The following is a 15,908-nucleotide window of genomic DNA, read 5'->3' as shown; positions in this document are numbered from 1 at the left end:
GAGACATAAAAATACTTTTACATGCATATGACATTTCTGAATAGACACAAAGGAAAATGAGTAGTAAATACCTCTCGCAAGTGGGCCTGGGGCTTTCACTTTGTGCCTTTTAATCTATTTCATCTCTTGACAATAATATGTACAATTATTAATGGAAATTTAAAACATTTAAGAGTAATCTGCTCTCAGTATCTGTGGCTAAGGCAGAGGGGACAGAAAAGGCCTCCTGAAAACTAGGTTAGAGAGAAAAGCTCACTTACCTTAGGCAGGTCTAGAAACAGGTGATGGGTCGACTGCACCACGGGGCATGATCGGCAGACTTTACACTGAGGCTTCTGCGAAGGAAAATTCCAGAGGACAGATCAGGCCTGCAGGCCAGGGGAGTGGTCCAGGCAAGGGGAGGAGCAGAGAGGGATGAGCTCCTCAATCTGCCATCTAGTTTAGCTTCATGCTCACACCCCAAACTATGTGGCCTGCTCTAAACATCGAGACTCAAATCTTCTCAGTATAACTCCATTTGTTCCTCAGAGTTTCAGATCTCTGTCCCATCATACCAGAGTAGAAAAAGCGTTCTCTGAGCACAGGCTAGGTACAGAGCACTGCACTGTACTTGACTGCGTGAGGGGAGGAAGGAGTGACAAAGTAAAAACACAGCCCCTCTCTTTGAGGAAGCTACAAGTGAGGGAGAGATGACTTGTATAAGAAACAAGCGTGGGCCGGGCGCGGTGGCTCAAGCCTGTAATCCCAGCACTTTGGGAGGCCGAGATAGGCAGATCACGAGGTCAGGAGATCAAGACCATCCTGGCTAACACGGTGAAATCCCGTCTCTACTAAAAAATACAAAAAACTAGCCGGGTGAGGTGGCGGGCGCCTGTAGTCCCAGCTACTCAGGAGGCTGAGGCAGGAGAATGGCGGGAACCCGGGAGGCGGAGCTTGCAGTGAGCCGAGATCCAGCCACAGCACTCCAGCCTGGGCGACAGAGCGAGACTCCGTCTCAAAAGAATAAAAAAAAAAAAAAAAAAAAAAAAAAAAAAGAAACAAGTGTGGGCCAGGCGCGATGGCTCACTCCTGTAATTCCAGCATTTTAGGAGGCCGAGGCGGGGGAATCATGAGGTCAAGAGATTGAGACCAGCCTGGCCAACATGGTGAAACCCCATCTCTACTGAAAATACAAAAATTAGCTGGGCGTGGTGGCATGCACCTGTAGTCCCAGCTACTCGGGACGCTGAGGCAGGAGAATTGCTTGAACCTGAGAGACGGAGGTTGCAGTGAGCCAAGATCGTGCCACTGCATTCCAGCCTGGTGACAGAGCAGACTCCGTCTCAAAAAAAAGAAAAAGAAAAAGAAACAAGTGTGGCCAAGCACCATGGCTCAGGCCTGTAATTCCAACACTTTGGGAGGCTGAGGCAGGTGGAACACCTGAAGTCAGGAGTTCAAATCCAGCCTGGCCAGCACGGTGAAACCGCATCTCTACTAAAAATACAAAATTTAGCCAGGGTTGGTAGTGCATGCCTGTAATCCCAGTTACTCAGGAGGCTGAGGCAGGAGAATCGCTTGAACCTGGGTGGTGGAGGTTGCACTGAGCCACGATCGCGCCATTGCACTCCAGCCTGGGCAACAAGAGTAAAACTCTATCTCACAAAAAAAAAAACAAAAAATAAACAAGTGTAGATCTTTACAGAGTAAATTTATTTGTAAACTGACTATATAAACATGGAAGGGTGATGGCTAATGGAGGTTGATCTGCCCCCCTCAGCCTCCCAAAGTGCTGGGATTATAGGCGTGAGCCACCGTGCCTGGCTTTTTTGTTGTTGCTTTTTTTTTGAGACAGTCTCGCCCTGTCACCCAGGCTGGAGTGCCGTGACAGTCTCAGCTCACTGAAACCTCCACCTCCCAGGTTCAAGAGATTATCCTGCCTCAGCCTCCCTAGTAGCTGGCATTACAGGCACACACCACCACACCCAGCTAATTTTTGTATTTTTAGTAGAGGTGGGGTTTTGCCATGTTGGTCAGGCTGGTCTGAACTCCTGACCTCAGGTGATCCGCCCACCTCAGCCTCCCAAAGTCCTGGGATTACAAGTGTGAGCCACCACACCTGGCCCCAAGTGAGTTTTGATCTGAGTTTTTGAAGGTGAGAAATTATAATTCTCTCAGGACCTCTCTCCTGAACTCCATATGCCTAATATCCAACTGTCTACCTAACTTCTCTGCCTGGATATCTAACAGGCATCTCAAGCTTAACAAACCCAAACAGTATGGCTGCATCCCACCTGAAAGCCTGTTCTCCTCACTCAAGTTCACAGATGGTACTACCATCTACCCAGGCCAAAAACCTACAAGGAATCTTTTTCCTGACCATCCCAAATTCCAGTCTATCCAACTCCGTAGAGTTTACCTCCAAAAATATACCTCAAGTCTATTTTTTAAATTTTCCATTTCTAGTGCTACTAACCTAGTGCAAGCCACCATCATCCCATTTCTGGGTTGTAGCCTTGTAGCCTCCAAATCCTTCTCCATACTTTTTTTTTTTTTTTTTGGGAGGAGGGAGGACAGTCTTGCTCTGTCACCCAGGCTGGAATACAGTGGCAATCTTGGCTCACTGCAACCTCCGCCTCCCAGGTTCAAGAGATTCTCCTACCTCAGCCTCCCAAGTAGCTGGCATTACAAGTGTGTGCCACCATGGCCTGGATAATTTTTGTGTGTGGTTTTTGTTTTTTTTTTTTCAGATAGAGTCTTACTTTGTAACCCAGGCTGGAGTGCAGTGGCGCAATCTCGGCTCACTGCAACTTCTGCCTCCCAGGTTCAAGTGATTCTCAAGCCTCAGCCTCCCAAGAAGCGGGGATTACAGGGGTCCACCACCACACCCAGATAATTTTTGTATTTTTTTAGTAGAGACGGGGTTTCACCATGTTGGCCAGGCTGGTCTTGAACTCCTGACCTCAAGTGATCTGCCCAACTCAGCCTCCCAAAGTGCTGGGATTACAGGCGTGAGCCACCGCACCTGGCCATTTTTGTATTTTTAGTAGAGACAGGGTTGCCATGTTACAGCCAGGCTGGTCTCGAACTCGTGGCTTCAAGTGATCCACCCGGCCTGGCCTCCCAAATTGCTGGCATTATAGGTATGAGCCACCATGCCCAGCCTCTTCAACATACTTTCTTTCTTACTTCCCTGCCATCCATTTTCCACAGAGCAGCTTGTCATTCAACCAGAATAAAATCTAAATTCCCACAATGGCTTCATAGGCCCTGGTGATCTGGCCCCTGCCTGACTCCCACCTCATCTCAGTCTACCCTCCTCCTCACTCACTGTGTTACTGCTACACTGGCCTTGCCAATTCTGCCTTTTCAGCTCTTAGCTGCCTCATGGCCTTTGCATTTCCTAGTCCTTCTGCTTAGAACATCCTTAATCTCTTATTGCCTGGCTTGCTCCTAATTCTTTGGTTAAACTCTCAGTTCAAATGTTACTGCCTCTGAAAGGCCTTCCCTATCTACCTAAATTAAATATTCCCCCAGAAGTCACTCTCTATCACATTTTCCTGGCAGTTTATTCTATATCATTTCCTTATTTAGTGTTGGTCTCCTAACCATACTAAATAAAAGTGTCTTGTACATTGTTATATCCCCAGCACCCAGAATTGTAACTGGCCTATTCTAAGGACTCAAAAAATGTATGTTGAATAAATGAATGAAGAAATAAATTAACAAATGGCTAGAAGAGAAGGTATTTATGGGAGAGAGAAGGGTCTAAACAAATGTAGATCAGGTGGTGTGATGCAAGACCAAAGGTTGGGAAATAGAAACTCAACTTGTCGGCCGGAAGCGGTGACTCAAGCCTGTAATCCCAGCACTTTGGGAGGCCGAGACGGGCGGATCACGAGGTCAGGAGATCGAGACCATCCTGGCTAATACGGTGAAACCCCGTCTCTACTAAAAAATACAAAAAAAAAAAAACTAGCCGGGCGAGGTGGCAGCGCCTGTAGTCCCAGCTACTCAGGAGGCTGAGGCAGGAGAATGGCGTGAACCCGGGAGGCGGAGCTTGCAGTGAGCTGAGATTGCACCACTGCACTCCAGCCCAGGCGACAGAGCGAGACTCCGTCTCAAAAAAAAAAAATAAAAAAAAGAAACTCAACTTGTCCATTTCTTAGCACAGTGCTCAGCACATAGTAAGTGCTCAGGGGGTATTTTTCTTTCTTTTTTTTTTTTTTTTCTGAGGCGGAGTCTCGCTGTCACCCAGGCTGGAGTGTAGTAGTGCAATCTCTGCTCACTGCAAGCTCCGCCGCCCGGGTTCAGGCCATTCTCCTGCCTCAGCCTCCTGAGTAGCTGGAACTACAGGCGCCCGCCACCACGCCCAGCTAATTTTTTTGTATTTTTAGTAGACACGGGATTTCACCGTGTTAGCCAGGATGGTCTCGATCTCCTGACCTCGTGATCCACCCGCCTCGGCCTCCCAAAGTGCTGGGATTACAGGCGTGAGCCACCGCGCCCGGCCTAGGGGGTATTTTTCAAATGAACTAAATGATGAGTTGCTGAGATGGGGCAGAAAGGGCCACTGGTTAAAGGTCTAGAATGCTAAAATAAAAATCCTAAATGGGACAAGAAGGGAGTCCCTTAAGAATAAGGACTGTCTACTTTCGGGCTCCCATGGAGACCCTCCTCTCACCTTAAGCTCGACAGCATTGATGAGCTTGCCACACTTGTCACACTGGTCACCCCGAGCCTCCTCATAGCCACAGAAGGGACACACACCCTCCACGAAGCGGTCGGCCAGGAAGCGAGCACAGTGCTCACACCGCAGTTGCTCCACAGTATCTTGCAGCACAAAACCTCGTGTCAGCAACCGCTGGAAAATGTCCTGGGTAATTCTGGTGAGGCAGGCCAGGAATCAGGAAGAGATAGTCAGAAGATGTGGTGCACCCCTTCTTCCTGCCACTCCAACTAGGGACCCAAACTCAGTGACAAAGAAATCGGGCAGAAGGCTCCTCAAGGAAAAGGCCATCTATTCATCTTTTGAGAGTTTTACTGGACGAGCCCAGATCCCTCACACATATTCCCCAACTGCCCACACAGTCTCTCCCCTCAACATTTTAGAATTTACTTTTGTTGAATACAGATTTATCTCTTTTGTATTTTTCATTAACAAAAATCTCCAATAGGATAGGACTGTCTGTTCTTTAACATATCCTAAAAATTAAATCAGTCCAAGTGCTAAACTAAACTGCATAGCACTATCAGTTGGCGGCCTGTCTACTATGCAAAGTTTTGGGGGTTTTTTGTTTGTTTTGAGACGGAGTCTTGCTCTGTTGCCCAGGCTGGAGTGCACTGGCGCGATCTCAGCTCACTGCAACCTCCGCCTCCTGGGTTCAAGCAATTCTCTGCCTCAGCCTCCCGAGTATCTGGGATTACAGGTACCCACCACCAGGCCTGGCTAACTTTTGTATTACTAGTAGAGACAGGGTTTCATCATCTTGGCCAGGCTGGTCTTGAACTCCTGACCTCGTGATCTACCTGCCTCCTCCTCCCAAAGTGCTGAGATTACAGGCGTGAGCCACCGCACCCAGCTCTTTTTTTTTTTGAGACAGAGTCTCGCTCTGTCACCAAGGCTTGAGTGCAGTGGCACTATCTCGGCTCACTGTAAGCTCCACCTCCCGGGTTCACACCATTCTCCTGCCTCAGCCTCTGGAGCAGCTGGGACTACAGGTGCCGGCCACCACGCCCAGTTTTTTTTGTTTTTGTTTTTTTTGTATTTTTAGTAGAGACGGGGTTTCACCATGTTAGCCAGGATGGTCTTGATCTCCTGACCTCATGATCCGCCCACCTCTACCTCCCAAAGTCTGGGATTACAGGCGTGAGCCACCACGCCCAGCCCCAGCCTTTTTTCCTTTTTTTGAGACAGAGTTTTGCTCTTGTTGCCCAGGCTGGAGTGCAATGGCATGATCTTGGCTCACCGCAACCTCTGCTGCCTGGGTTCAAGAGATTCTTCTGCCTCAGCTTTCCAAGTAGCTGGGTTGATAGGCATGAGCCACCACACGCAGATAATTTTTGTATTTTTAGTAGAGATGGGGTTTCTCCATGTTGGTCAGGCTGGCCTCGAACTCCTGACCTCAGGTGATCCGCCCGCCTCGGCCTCCCGAAGTGCTGGGATTACAGGTGTGAGCCACCGCACCCGGCTATGCAAACTTTTTATAAAGATGAGTATTAGGCAAAGGAAGAATGAGTTTATGTGTTATAAATGCATACAGGAGTGGGAAGAAGTATCTTAGACTCCAGGACAGCCAGGAAGGGAGGCACCAGAGGGAAGACAGTTCCCATGAGCCTGCGTCTGGTCTCTTGCCTCCCTCAGCTGCTCCTTCAGTCCCTGGTCAGCCTTCTAAACACACCGTCTTTCCCCAAAAAGGCCTGGACAACTGCCCAGGGTGATACTGAGATCCTAAGTTTAGGAGTGCCCAGACAGTCACCCGGGTTCCTTCTGTCTCCAAGATACTCTCACTGTTCCCAGTCCCGGCCTTCAAGCCCCATTTCTGCCTCATTAGAGGAAACTTACTTGGTCTGCTGTGGAGTGGTGGTGCGACCAAAAGTATCAAATGAAATGTTAAACCAGCGGTAGATGTCAGCATGGATGATGTGGTACTTGTCGCAGATCTCCTGGGGGGTTAGTCCCTCCTCCATAGCTTTGGTCTCTGTCGCTGTACCATACTCATCTGTCCCACATAGATAGAGGGTGTTCCACTGGCGGAGGCGAGAGTACCTGCAAGGGAATATGGTGACTGCTAGGGGGCCCCGCCTCAGTGCTCCCTTGTCCTTGGGATCTCACCAGCCCCACCCTTGAGGCATCCTATTCCCCTGGGACCCGCCCTTCCCTTAGGAGGTCTCTCCCCCAGCAGCTGGCTCCACCTGGCAAAGACATCGGCACTGAGCACGCAACCAATGATGTTCCCAAGGTGGGGGACGTTGTTGACGTAAGGGAGGGCACTGGTGATGAGCACATTCCTTTCCCCAGTCACAGGTAACCTAGTAAAGAGGAAGAGAATAGTGCATGGGGGGATGTGAGGGTCAAGAGGGACCCAAAGTGCACAGAACACCCAGACACAGATTTGTTCTGTCGTGTGTTCATGTACACTCAAAGTCTTTCTGCACACGAACCCACAGGACCACAGATCTTAGGTCCCCCGGGGACCCTAAGATCCCTTATAGCTGCAAATATAGGGCGCTGCCACAGTGAGGAAGTCTCCTATACTATGAAGGAGCCTTGTTCCAACACCAATTTCTGCCCTTTTACTATCATGACTGCTTTTCTATTACCTCATTCTCAGGCTCAAACTCTCCCTAGACTCTTTCTAATCATCATCCTCTCACCACTCCCAAGAATACTTTCCCAGCGCTGGCTTCTCCTCTTCTTTCCAGGTGCTATGTTACTATCATCTCTAGTCACTATCTGAAATCCGAAGAGCTCACCCCTCTAGACACAACCCTTAACAAGTCCTTTTGTACCGACTCTCTAACTCATGTCTGTCACTTCCTCATGGCCTAACTCAAACCAGCAGGCACCAGTTTTGCCTTCACTGTCACCCTCTCCTCCCCACTTTTCCAGGATAATTGCTGGTCATGCCATTCAACCTGCTGTCTGAAGGCACTCAATTCAGTATTCCTTTTCAAGTTTCATCATCCTTGACATCTGAGCTGTACATATCCTGTATCGACATCCCCTCTTTAGCACTGACACTACACTAAGGCTCCTGTCATCTTTCCAACCATTCTTAGCCTACAGTCACTGGCTCCCCGATTCCCTCACATTAACCTCAACCCTTCTTCCCAGCTGCTGCTACATATCCCAATAGATGGACCAAATACTTCCTAGAACATTTTACAGCTTATTGCCATAAAACACATTTCACTAATTTCTTGTGCATCCATCACCCTTTCTCCCCATAACTGAGTATCGTAACTTTCTCTGAAATCCAGCTTAGAAATCACCTCCTCCAAGAAAACCTTCCTTCACTGACGGCCATCTTCCCACACAGTCTTTTTTGTATCCCAAGCCCCTAACCACTTTGTACCATATTGAGTACTGCTCCTTTCGTGTTACACTGTCACTTCTCTCTCAGAATGAGTGTGCTTACTGCTGTGGCAAATATGGAAGCGAACATGCCCTAGGTTCTGCTTCCAAGAGTATTACATTCTATTATGTAACTGCTGACTGGGATCAGTGTAATGAAGAGGTGCAAAGTGCCAAAGAAGATCAAAGGAAGGCAAGCACTCTAGCCCAACACAGCTTAGTCTGCCCATAGGATCTTCAATGCCAATTATCTCCTCCTCCGCTTATGCCTGAGAAAGGTTATCTTTTTTTTTTTTTTTTTTTAAGAGACAGAGTCTCCCTCTGTCACCTAGAGGGCAGTGGCACAACACAGCACACTGTAATCTTGAACTCCTGGGCTCAAAATGATCCTTCCATCTCAGCCTCCCAAGTAGCTGGAACTTCAGGCATGCATCACCGTGCCTGGATAATTTTTAAATTTTTTTGGAAGAGATGCAGTCTATGTTGCCAGGACTGGTCTCGAACTCCTGGGCTCAAGTGATCCTCCTGCCTCAGCCTCCCAAAGTGCTGGGATTTCAGGCATGAGCGATGGCAGTGCTTCCTATTCTATATGAGCCTTGGAAGTGCTTAGTATTGGCCGGACGAAGTGGCTCATGCCTGTAATCCCAGCACTTTGGGAGGCTGAGGCGGGCAGATCACGAGGTCAGGAGTTCAAGACCAGCCTGGCCAACATGGTAAAACCCCATCTCTACTAAAAAAGTACAAAAATTAGCCGGGTGTGGTGGCACATGCCGGTAATCCCAGCTACTCGGGGGGCTGAGACAGGAGAATGGCTTGAACCCGGAAGGCAGAGGTTGCGGTGAGCCAAGATTGTGTCGAGCCAAGATTGCGTCACTCACTCCATCCTAGTGAGACTTGGTTTCAAAAAAAAAAAAAAAGAGGCCGGGCGCGGTGGCTCAAGCCTGTAATCCCAGCACTTTGGGAGGCCAAGACGGGCGGATCACGAGGTCAGGAGATCGAGACCATCCTAGCTAACCCGGTGAAACCCCATCTCTACTAAAAAACACAAAAAACTAGCCAGGTGAGGTGGCGGGCGCCTGTAGTCCCAGCTACTCAGGAGCCTGAGGCAGAATGGCGTAAACCCGGGAGGCGGAGCTTGCAGTGAGCTGAGATCCGGCCACTGCACTCCAGCCTGGGTGACAGAGCGAGACTCCGTCTCAAAAAAAAAAAAAAAAAAAAAAAGTGCTTAGTATTGCCAGGCATGGTGGCTCACGCCTGTAATCCCAGCACTTTGGGAGGCCGAGATGGGTGGATCATGAGGTCAGTTCAAGACCAGCCTAGCCAACATAGTGAAACCCTGTCTCTACTAAAAATACAAAAAATTAGCCAGGCATGGTGGCAGGCACCTGTAATCCCAGCTACTCAGGAGGCTGAGACAGAAGAATCACTTGAACCTGGGAGGCGGAGGTTGCAGTGAGCCAAGATCATGCCATTGCACCCCAGCCTGGGCAACAGTGCGAGACTCCGTCTCAAAAACAAAAACAAAAACAAAACAGTAAGTGCTTAGCATTAAACTGAATCCATAATATATGCTCAATATATACTTAAAAAAAGCAAAACAGAAGGCCCGGCGCAGTGGCTCACGCCTGTAATCCCAGCACTTTGGGAGGCCGAGGCGGGCGGATCACAAGGTCAGATCAAGACCATCCTGGCTAACACGGTGAAACCCTGTCTCTACTAAAAATTTAAAAAAAATTAGGTGGGCTGGTGGCGGGCGCCTGTAGTACCAGCTACTCGGGAGGCTGAGGCAGGAGAAAGGTGTGAACCCAGGAGGCGGAGCTTGCAGTGAGCCAAGACTGCACCACTGCACTCCAGCCTGGGTGACACAGCAAGACTCCATCTCAAAAAAAACAAGCAAAACAAGGATGGACTTTCATAAATTCATTCAAATTTTATCAATATCTACAGAACACTTGGCCCTGTGCTAGCAAGTGAGCCCCATAAAAGAGACATCTCTACTTTCAATGAGCTTACAAATTAGTGAAGAAACAGACATGTAATGTGACAATTACAACATAATATGACAATGGGACCTCCCAGAAATTGAAGCACTTAGGACTGTCTCATACTCTATAGAGAATGAAAAGCCAGAACTCCTCTCTGCAAGAAGAGTTGTGCATCAGGCAGGTAAGATGCTGGCATTCCAGGGAGAAGGAAAAGTATGCATGAAGGCACAGAGGTGAGAGACAGTGGCATGATGCCAGCCCCACCTCCCTCTCAAAACTCATTTTGACCCATGTGCCCCGACTGACCAGCCTGCCACCACTGTCCTTTTAGGAATTCCTTAAGAGGCAAACCCTCTTGCTCCTCAGGTGTTTGCATATTAGGTTTCCTCTCTCTGAAAACACCCTCTCTCCACTCTTTTTTTTTTTTTTTTTTTTTTTTTGAGACAGAGTCTCGCTCTGTCGCCCGGGCTAGAGTGCAGTGGCCGGATCTCAGCTCACTGCAAGCTCTGCCTCCGGGGTTTACGCCATTCTCCTGCCTCAGCCTCCCGAGTAGCTGGGACTACAGGCGCCCGCCATCTCGCCCGGCTAGTTTTTTTTTGTATTTTTTAGTAGAGACGGGGTTTCACTGTGTTTGCCAGGATGGTCTCGATCTCCTGACCTCGTGATCCGCCCGTCTCGGCCTCCCAAAGTGCTGGGATTACAGGCTTGAGCCACCGCGCCCGGCCTTCTCCACTCTTACTCTTGCCTAACTAGCCCCTGCTTATCTTGCAAGTCTCAAATTTGTTTTAAGTGTTTTTTGTGGGTGTGTGTGAAATGAAGTTGCACTCTGTTACCCAGGCTGGAGTGCAGTGGCGCCATCTTGGCTCACTGCAACCTCCGCCGCCCAGGTTCAAGCAATTCTCCAGCCTCAGTCTCCTGAGTAGCAGGGATTACAGGCACAAGCCACCATGCCCAGCTAATTTTTGCGTATTTAGTAGAGACGGGGTTTCGCCATGTTAGCCAGGGCTGGTCTCGAACTGCTGATTTCAGGTGATCTGCCGCCTTGACCTCCCAAAGTGCTAGGATTACAGGCATGAGCCACCACACCCGGCCATTTTAAGTCTTTACTCAATATTTTAGAGAGGCCTCTAAATTAGTCACCTCTGATACTTCCTCTCATATCAACCTTTTCTTTTCCTTCATTGAACTTTTTTTTTTTTTTTTTGAGACAGAGCCTTGCTCTGTAGCCCAGGCTGGAGTGGCATGATCTTGGCTCACTGCAACCTCCGCCTCCCAGGTTCAAGCAATTCTCCTCCTCACCTTCCCGAGTAGCTGGGACTACAGGTGCTAGCTGGGACTACAACTGGCTAATTTTTGTATTTTTAGTAGAGGCAGGGTTTCACCATGTTGGCCAGGCTGGTCTTGAACTCCTGACTTCAAATGATCCAGCCACCTCAGCCTCCCAAAGTGCTAGGATAACAGGCATAAGCCACTGCGCCCAGCCTGGACTTTTCAAAATGTATAATTCTACATTTGTGCGATAGTTTTTAAAATACCTCTCTATCCTACCAGACAGAAAGTCCCATGACAGCAGAGATCCTGTCTGTCTTGTTCCCCTCAGTATACCCAGCTCCTAGCATGCAGGGACTGGCAAGGAGTCAACACTCAAATCTTTATTGAATGGCAACATATTCAGAACTATAAATAATTTCATTTTGATGGAAAAATCTGAATATGTATAAATATTATCTTAGTGTAGCAGGAGAGGGACAAAATATGTTACTGAGCCTGCAGTCAGGGGCCTTGTGAATTACACAAAGGAACCCTCAATAGAATTCTAAAGAGGAGTGATAATAGTCTGTGCAGTTTTAAGCAGTCACTCTGGAGCAGTGTGGAGTACAGAGTGGCAGGGAAAGAGGGTAAGAGATGACAAGGTTTGCTAGTATCTGTGTAGTGACAGTGATAATACAGAGGAGAAGGGGTGGATTCAAGGACTACTTAAGAGTTAGAATCAATGACTTGGTAAGGGAATGAATAATACAGCTAGGGAGAAAGGAAGAAGTCTAGATAACACCAAGATTCCTGGCTTGAATTTTTAGGTGGAAGGTGGAGGCTGTTCAACAAAGGCAGGTGAATGAATAAAAGGGCAGTTGGCAGGGAAGATAACAGGTTTGGTTTTGGACATGTTGAATTTGAGATGCCTGTGGAGGTAAAGGAATCTAGGATGGTATGGCAAATGTGTCTGGAGTTCAGAATACAGATCTGGACTAGAAAAATAGATTTAGCTCCATCAGTGGGTTAAAAAGTAGCTAAAAACATGGGTGCGGCCGGGCGCGGTGGCTCAAGCCTGTAATCCCAGCACTTTGGGAGGCCGAGGCGGGTGGATCACGAGGTCAGGAGATCGAGACTATCCTGGCTAACATGGTGAAACCCCATCTCTACTAAAAATACAAAAAACTAGCCGGGCGTGGTGGCGGGCGCCTGTAGTCTCAGCTACTTGGGAGGCTGAGGCGGGAGAATGGCGTGAACCCGGGAGGCGGAGCTTGCAGTGAGCCGAGATCACGCCACTGCACTCCAGCCTGGGAGACACAGCGAGACTCCGTCTCAAAAAAAAAAAAAAAAAAAAAAAAAAAAAAAAAACATGGGTGCAGGGCCAGCACAGTGGCTCACGTCTGTAATCCCAGCACTTTGGGAGGCTGAGGCTGGTGGATCATCTGAGGTCAGGAGTTCAAGACCAGCCTATCTGGGCAACATGGTGAAACCTTGTCTCTACAAAAAATTAGCCAGGCATGGTGGTGCACACCTATAATCCCAGCTACTTGGGAGGCTGAGGCAGGAGACTCGCTTGAACCCAGGAGGCAGAGGTTGTAGTGAGCCGCCGAGATCATGCTAATGCACTCCAGGCTGGGCAACAAGAGCAAAATTCCATCTCAAAAAAAAAAAAAAAAAAAAAAGAGGAAAGAAAAGAAAAACATGGATGCAGATGGGACAGATAGAGTGTCCAAAATGATAAGCTAAGAGAAAATGTAAAAAAAAAAAAGAGATGTAAGAATTAAAAGGAGAGAATGAAAAACTTAAGAGAGATCAGCACACGGGACCTACCAGGCAGGTTCTGGCTCTATCAACAATTTCCACTACAAAATCAAGCCCCACTCACATGTGCCATGTCTACTCACACTGGATTCTGCTGGGGCCGCAGTGGGGGCAAACTTTCTAGGCCCTTCTCCCAGGCAGTAACAGCCATAGCAATCTCCTCCTCAGATAGGGTAGCCAGCTCCTCCTCCTATGAAGAGTGGAGAGAATCCCTTACCAGGTGAGGGGGGCCCACAGGGTAAAGAAACTTTCTGCTTGCCACTACCTGAAAAAGTTGGTGGCCATGCTCAAAGTCCATCTCCTAGCCACCTCCCACCTCAGGCCCTGTTCCAAACCTCAGGCTCATTGGTGACAGCCCTTCCCTCAGCAGGGCTGGGCTGGGGCTGCTTTTGGAGGTAAGGCCGGAGAGCCAGGACACCTTGCTGTTTCAGTACAGTCTCTGCAGCTCGCTGACATGGCTCCTGAGTACTCAGTGTCTGGAACCAGCTGTGCAGGGCACTCAGCTCCTCTGTGGGTATGGGAGAAAAGAAAATCAGCAAACATAAGGACCTGGTAGGCAGGAGCAGGCCTCTTCCCCCTTCTTTGTGAGGTTTCTCCAGTTGCTTTCCCCAGTTCCCTCAGCCATCTCCTGCTATAGTTACCCAGTCTAGCTGCACCTTGAAGGGAGTTCTCAGTATTCTACTGCCCATTCTATAACCCCCCTACACCAAGCTCCTAGGGTTGGAGTGATATGCACAGTTCTCACCAGGGAGGTAGGCAGGATCTTGCAGTAATGGGTATAGGGCTCCCCACAAAACAATGTCGGCTAGAGATTCTGTCTCCTTTGTTGGGGATAGAAAAGGAAAATGTACACAAATGAGACACTCAGTTTCTTCCCAATGGTAATATCTAACATTTACTGAGCACTTACTGTGTGTCAAGCACTGTATTAAGCACTTTATATTATCTCACTTAATCCTCACAATAACTTACTGAGGTAGGTACTAATATTACCCCTATTTCACAACTGAAAAAAAAAATTGAGGATTAGAGAGATTAAGTGATTTGCCAAGATTACACTACTAGTAAGTGGCAGTGTTGGGTTTGAACAATCTGAAAATAGTCTTCCCTCTTAATCCTTACACCATAAGCCTTCCCCAATCCTCATCTCAAGACCCAACTCACCCCAGCCAGGAAAGGACAGTTCTGACGACTCAAGCTATGGTCAATGTGAGTCAGGGCTCTCCGCACTGAACCAAGAACATCTTCCCCCTTCTTGCCTTGGACCACTAAATAGTACAGGGCAGCAGACAAAGCTGGCTAAAATGCAGGGGACATGAGTCAGGATGGCCACGCAGAGCAAGGGCCTGCCAGACATCCCCCATACCTTAGTCCTACCTGCAGCTCTGTTGCTTCCCATTCCAGCCACTGGTTAGTGAGGTCATCTTGCTCCCAGCCAGATAACAAAAAGAAATATCTGCCCAGAAAGACAGCAACAGATGATGGATTTAGAGGGGCCTGTTTATCTAGCCCATTTCTCATCACACAGGGAAACAATGGCTGCAAATAAAGCCACACAAAGGACAGTGCGGTCTGATTTGATTCAGCCACCTCCCTACACCAAGGCCCAATACTGACCGGCAGATTGCACTAGTGGAGAAGAGGTAGTTGCCACTATCCAGCTGCAAGACAGGGACTTTAGGCCGGGTCAGGAACGGGACCACACAGTCTGATGCAAAAACGGAAAATGGGTTAAAAAAAAAAAAAAAGGAAAAGAAAAGAAATGCTTTGTCAACTTAGGATAATCTTGCATTGTTCAGTGAGTTAGAAAAGAAAGATGGGCAGTCTCAACCCAGAAGTTCCAGGATAGGACCACTGAAAGGGGGTGGGTCCGGAATGGGCTGGAGAGGCCAGCAGGTGTTCAGCTGAAACTGCCAGCTGGAAGCAACAGATGGGGACTGCAGAGGAGGTGGTGGTATTGGGATAGTGCTGCAGCCAAGAACTTAACGACTAAAAGTAACTGGGATATCTTAATAATTATCTGAAGGTCACAGTGGGAGAACAAAATTAAAAGAGCTGAGAAGACTGACAAGAGAACCTCCTAAGAGTCACCCAAACAATCGGCTGAGAATGAGAAGAGGTAAACAGAAAGAAGTGTGTGTGTGTGTGTTAGGAGGGGAGAGAGGGATTTCCTAAAAACACAAAAGGATGCCTGGGGGCTGTCATACTAGTAACTAAAGAGCAGAGGGGCGTGCCTGATAGGTGTAGGAGAAGGTTGGGAAGGGAAGAACAGTTTACTGTGGTGAGGCGGGGTCCTGGAAGACGGAAGAGGGGAGGAGAGAGATAAGGGAAGAGCATTATATTGAGGGTAATTAAAGGAAGTGAAGTGAAAGATGTGACTGGGAGGGAAGAAGACGTGGAGTGATCAAGGATAACGGAAGTGGTCGATTGGGGTGTGTGGCGAGGACTGGGGGTTTGGCAAAGACAGCTGCAGAGAATCTGAGGTGTTTCGGTCCCGCCCCCCACCCCCATCCACCGCCCACCAGCACCAGCACGAATACCTTCGGGGCCTACAGTGCTGATGAGCAGCTCTGCTCTGCCCCGGGCTCTCCCGGCCGCGGCCAGCACCGGCAAGCAACCCGGAGCGCCCTCGCTCACGAACAGTCTCATTTCGCCGTGAATCCCACGCTGATGCAACCGGAACTGGCCTTCCGCTGCTCAGTTGAGCGGCCTCCGCGAGGCACGCCGGGAAATGGAGTCCCGTGTTAGGCCACTGCCCGGGCACCGCTACCGGAAGGTAGACTATTTCTCCCATCATG

The 15,908-nt window shown here is 48.8% G+C and overlaps 1 protein-coding gene across 3 annotated transcripts in view; it reads right to left on the bottom strand.

The window, feature by feature from the left end:
• MARS1 (methionyl-tRNA synthetase 1) overlaps nucleotides 1–15,908 on the bottom strand; it is a 26,759-nt gene extending 10,851 nt beyond the window's left edge. For 2 of the 3 annotated variants that reach the window (XM_050747266.1, XM_050747267.1), the window contains exons 1-11: nucleotides 15,651–15,908; nucleotides 14,728–14,818; nucleotides 14,488–14,566; nucleotides 14,275–14,409; nucleotides 13,856–13,931; nucleotides 13,446–13,618; nucleotides 13,194–13,300; nucleotides 6,892–7,008; nucleotides 6,542–6,745; nucleotides 4,661–4,862; nucleotides 261–335 (exon numbers count right to left, since the gene is read on the bottom strand). In XM_050747266.1, coding sequence (XP_050603223.1) covers nucleotides 261–335; nucleotides 4,661–4,862; nucleotides 6,542–6,745; nucleotides 6,892–7,008; nucleotides 13,194–13,300; nucleotides 13,446–13,618; nucleotides 13,856–13,931; nucleotides 14,275–14,409; nucleotides 14,488–14,566; nucleotides 14,728–14,818; nucleotides 15,651–15,759 — 1,368 coding nt within the window. In that variant the 5' untranslated portion in view covers nucleotides 15,760–15,908. The remainder of the gene's footprint in view (nucleotides 1–260; nucleotides 336–4,660; nucleotides 4,863–6,541; nucleotides 6,746–6,891; nucleotides 7,009–13,193; nucleotides 13,301–13,445; nucleotides 13,619–13,855; nucleotides 13,932–14,274; nucleotides 14,410–14,487; nucleotides 14,567–14,727; nucleotides 14,819–15,650) is intronic. The other variant, XM_050747268.1, reaches the window with a different exon arrangement.

This window comes from Macaca thibetana, chromosome 11 (genome assembly GCF_024542745.1).
Source record: "Macaca thibetana thibetana isolate TM-01 chromosome 11, ASM2454274v1, whole genome shotgun sequence".
NCBI lineage: Eukaryota > Metazoa > Chordata > Mammalia > Primates > Cercopithecidae > Macaca > Macaca thibetana.
This window is presented reverse-complemented; position numbering and strand designations above follow the sequence as displayed.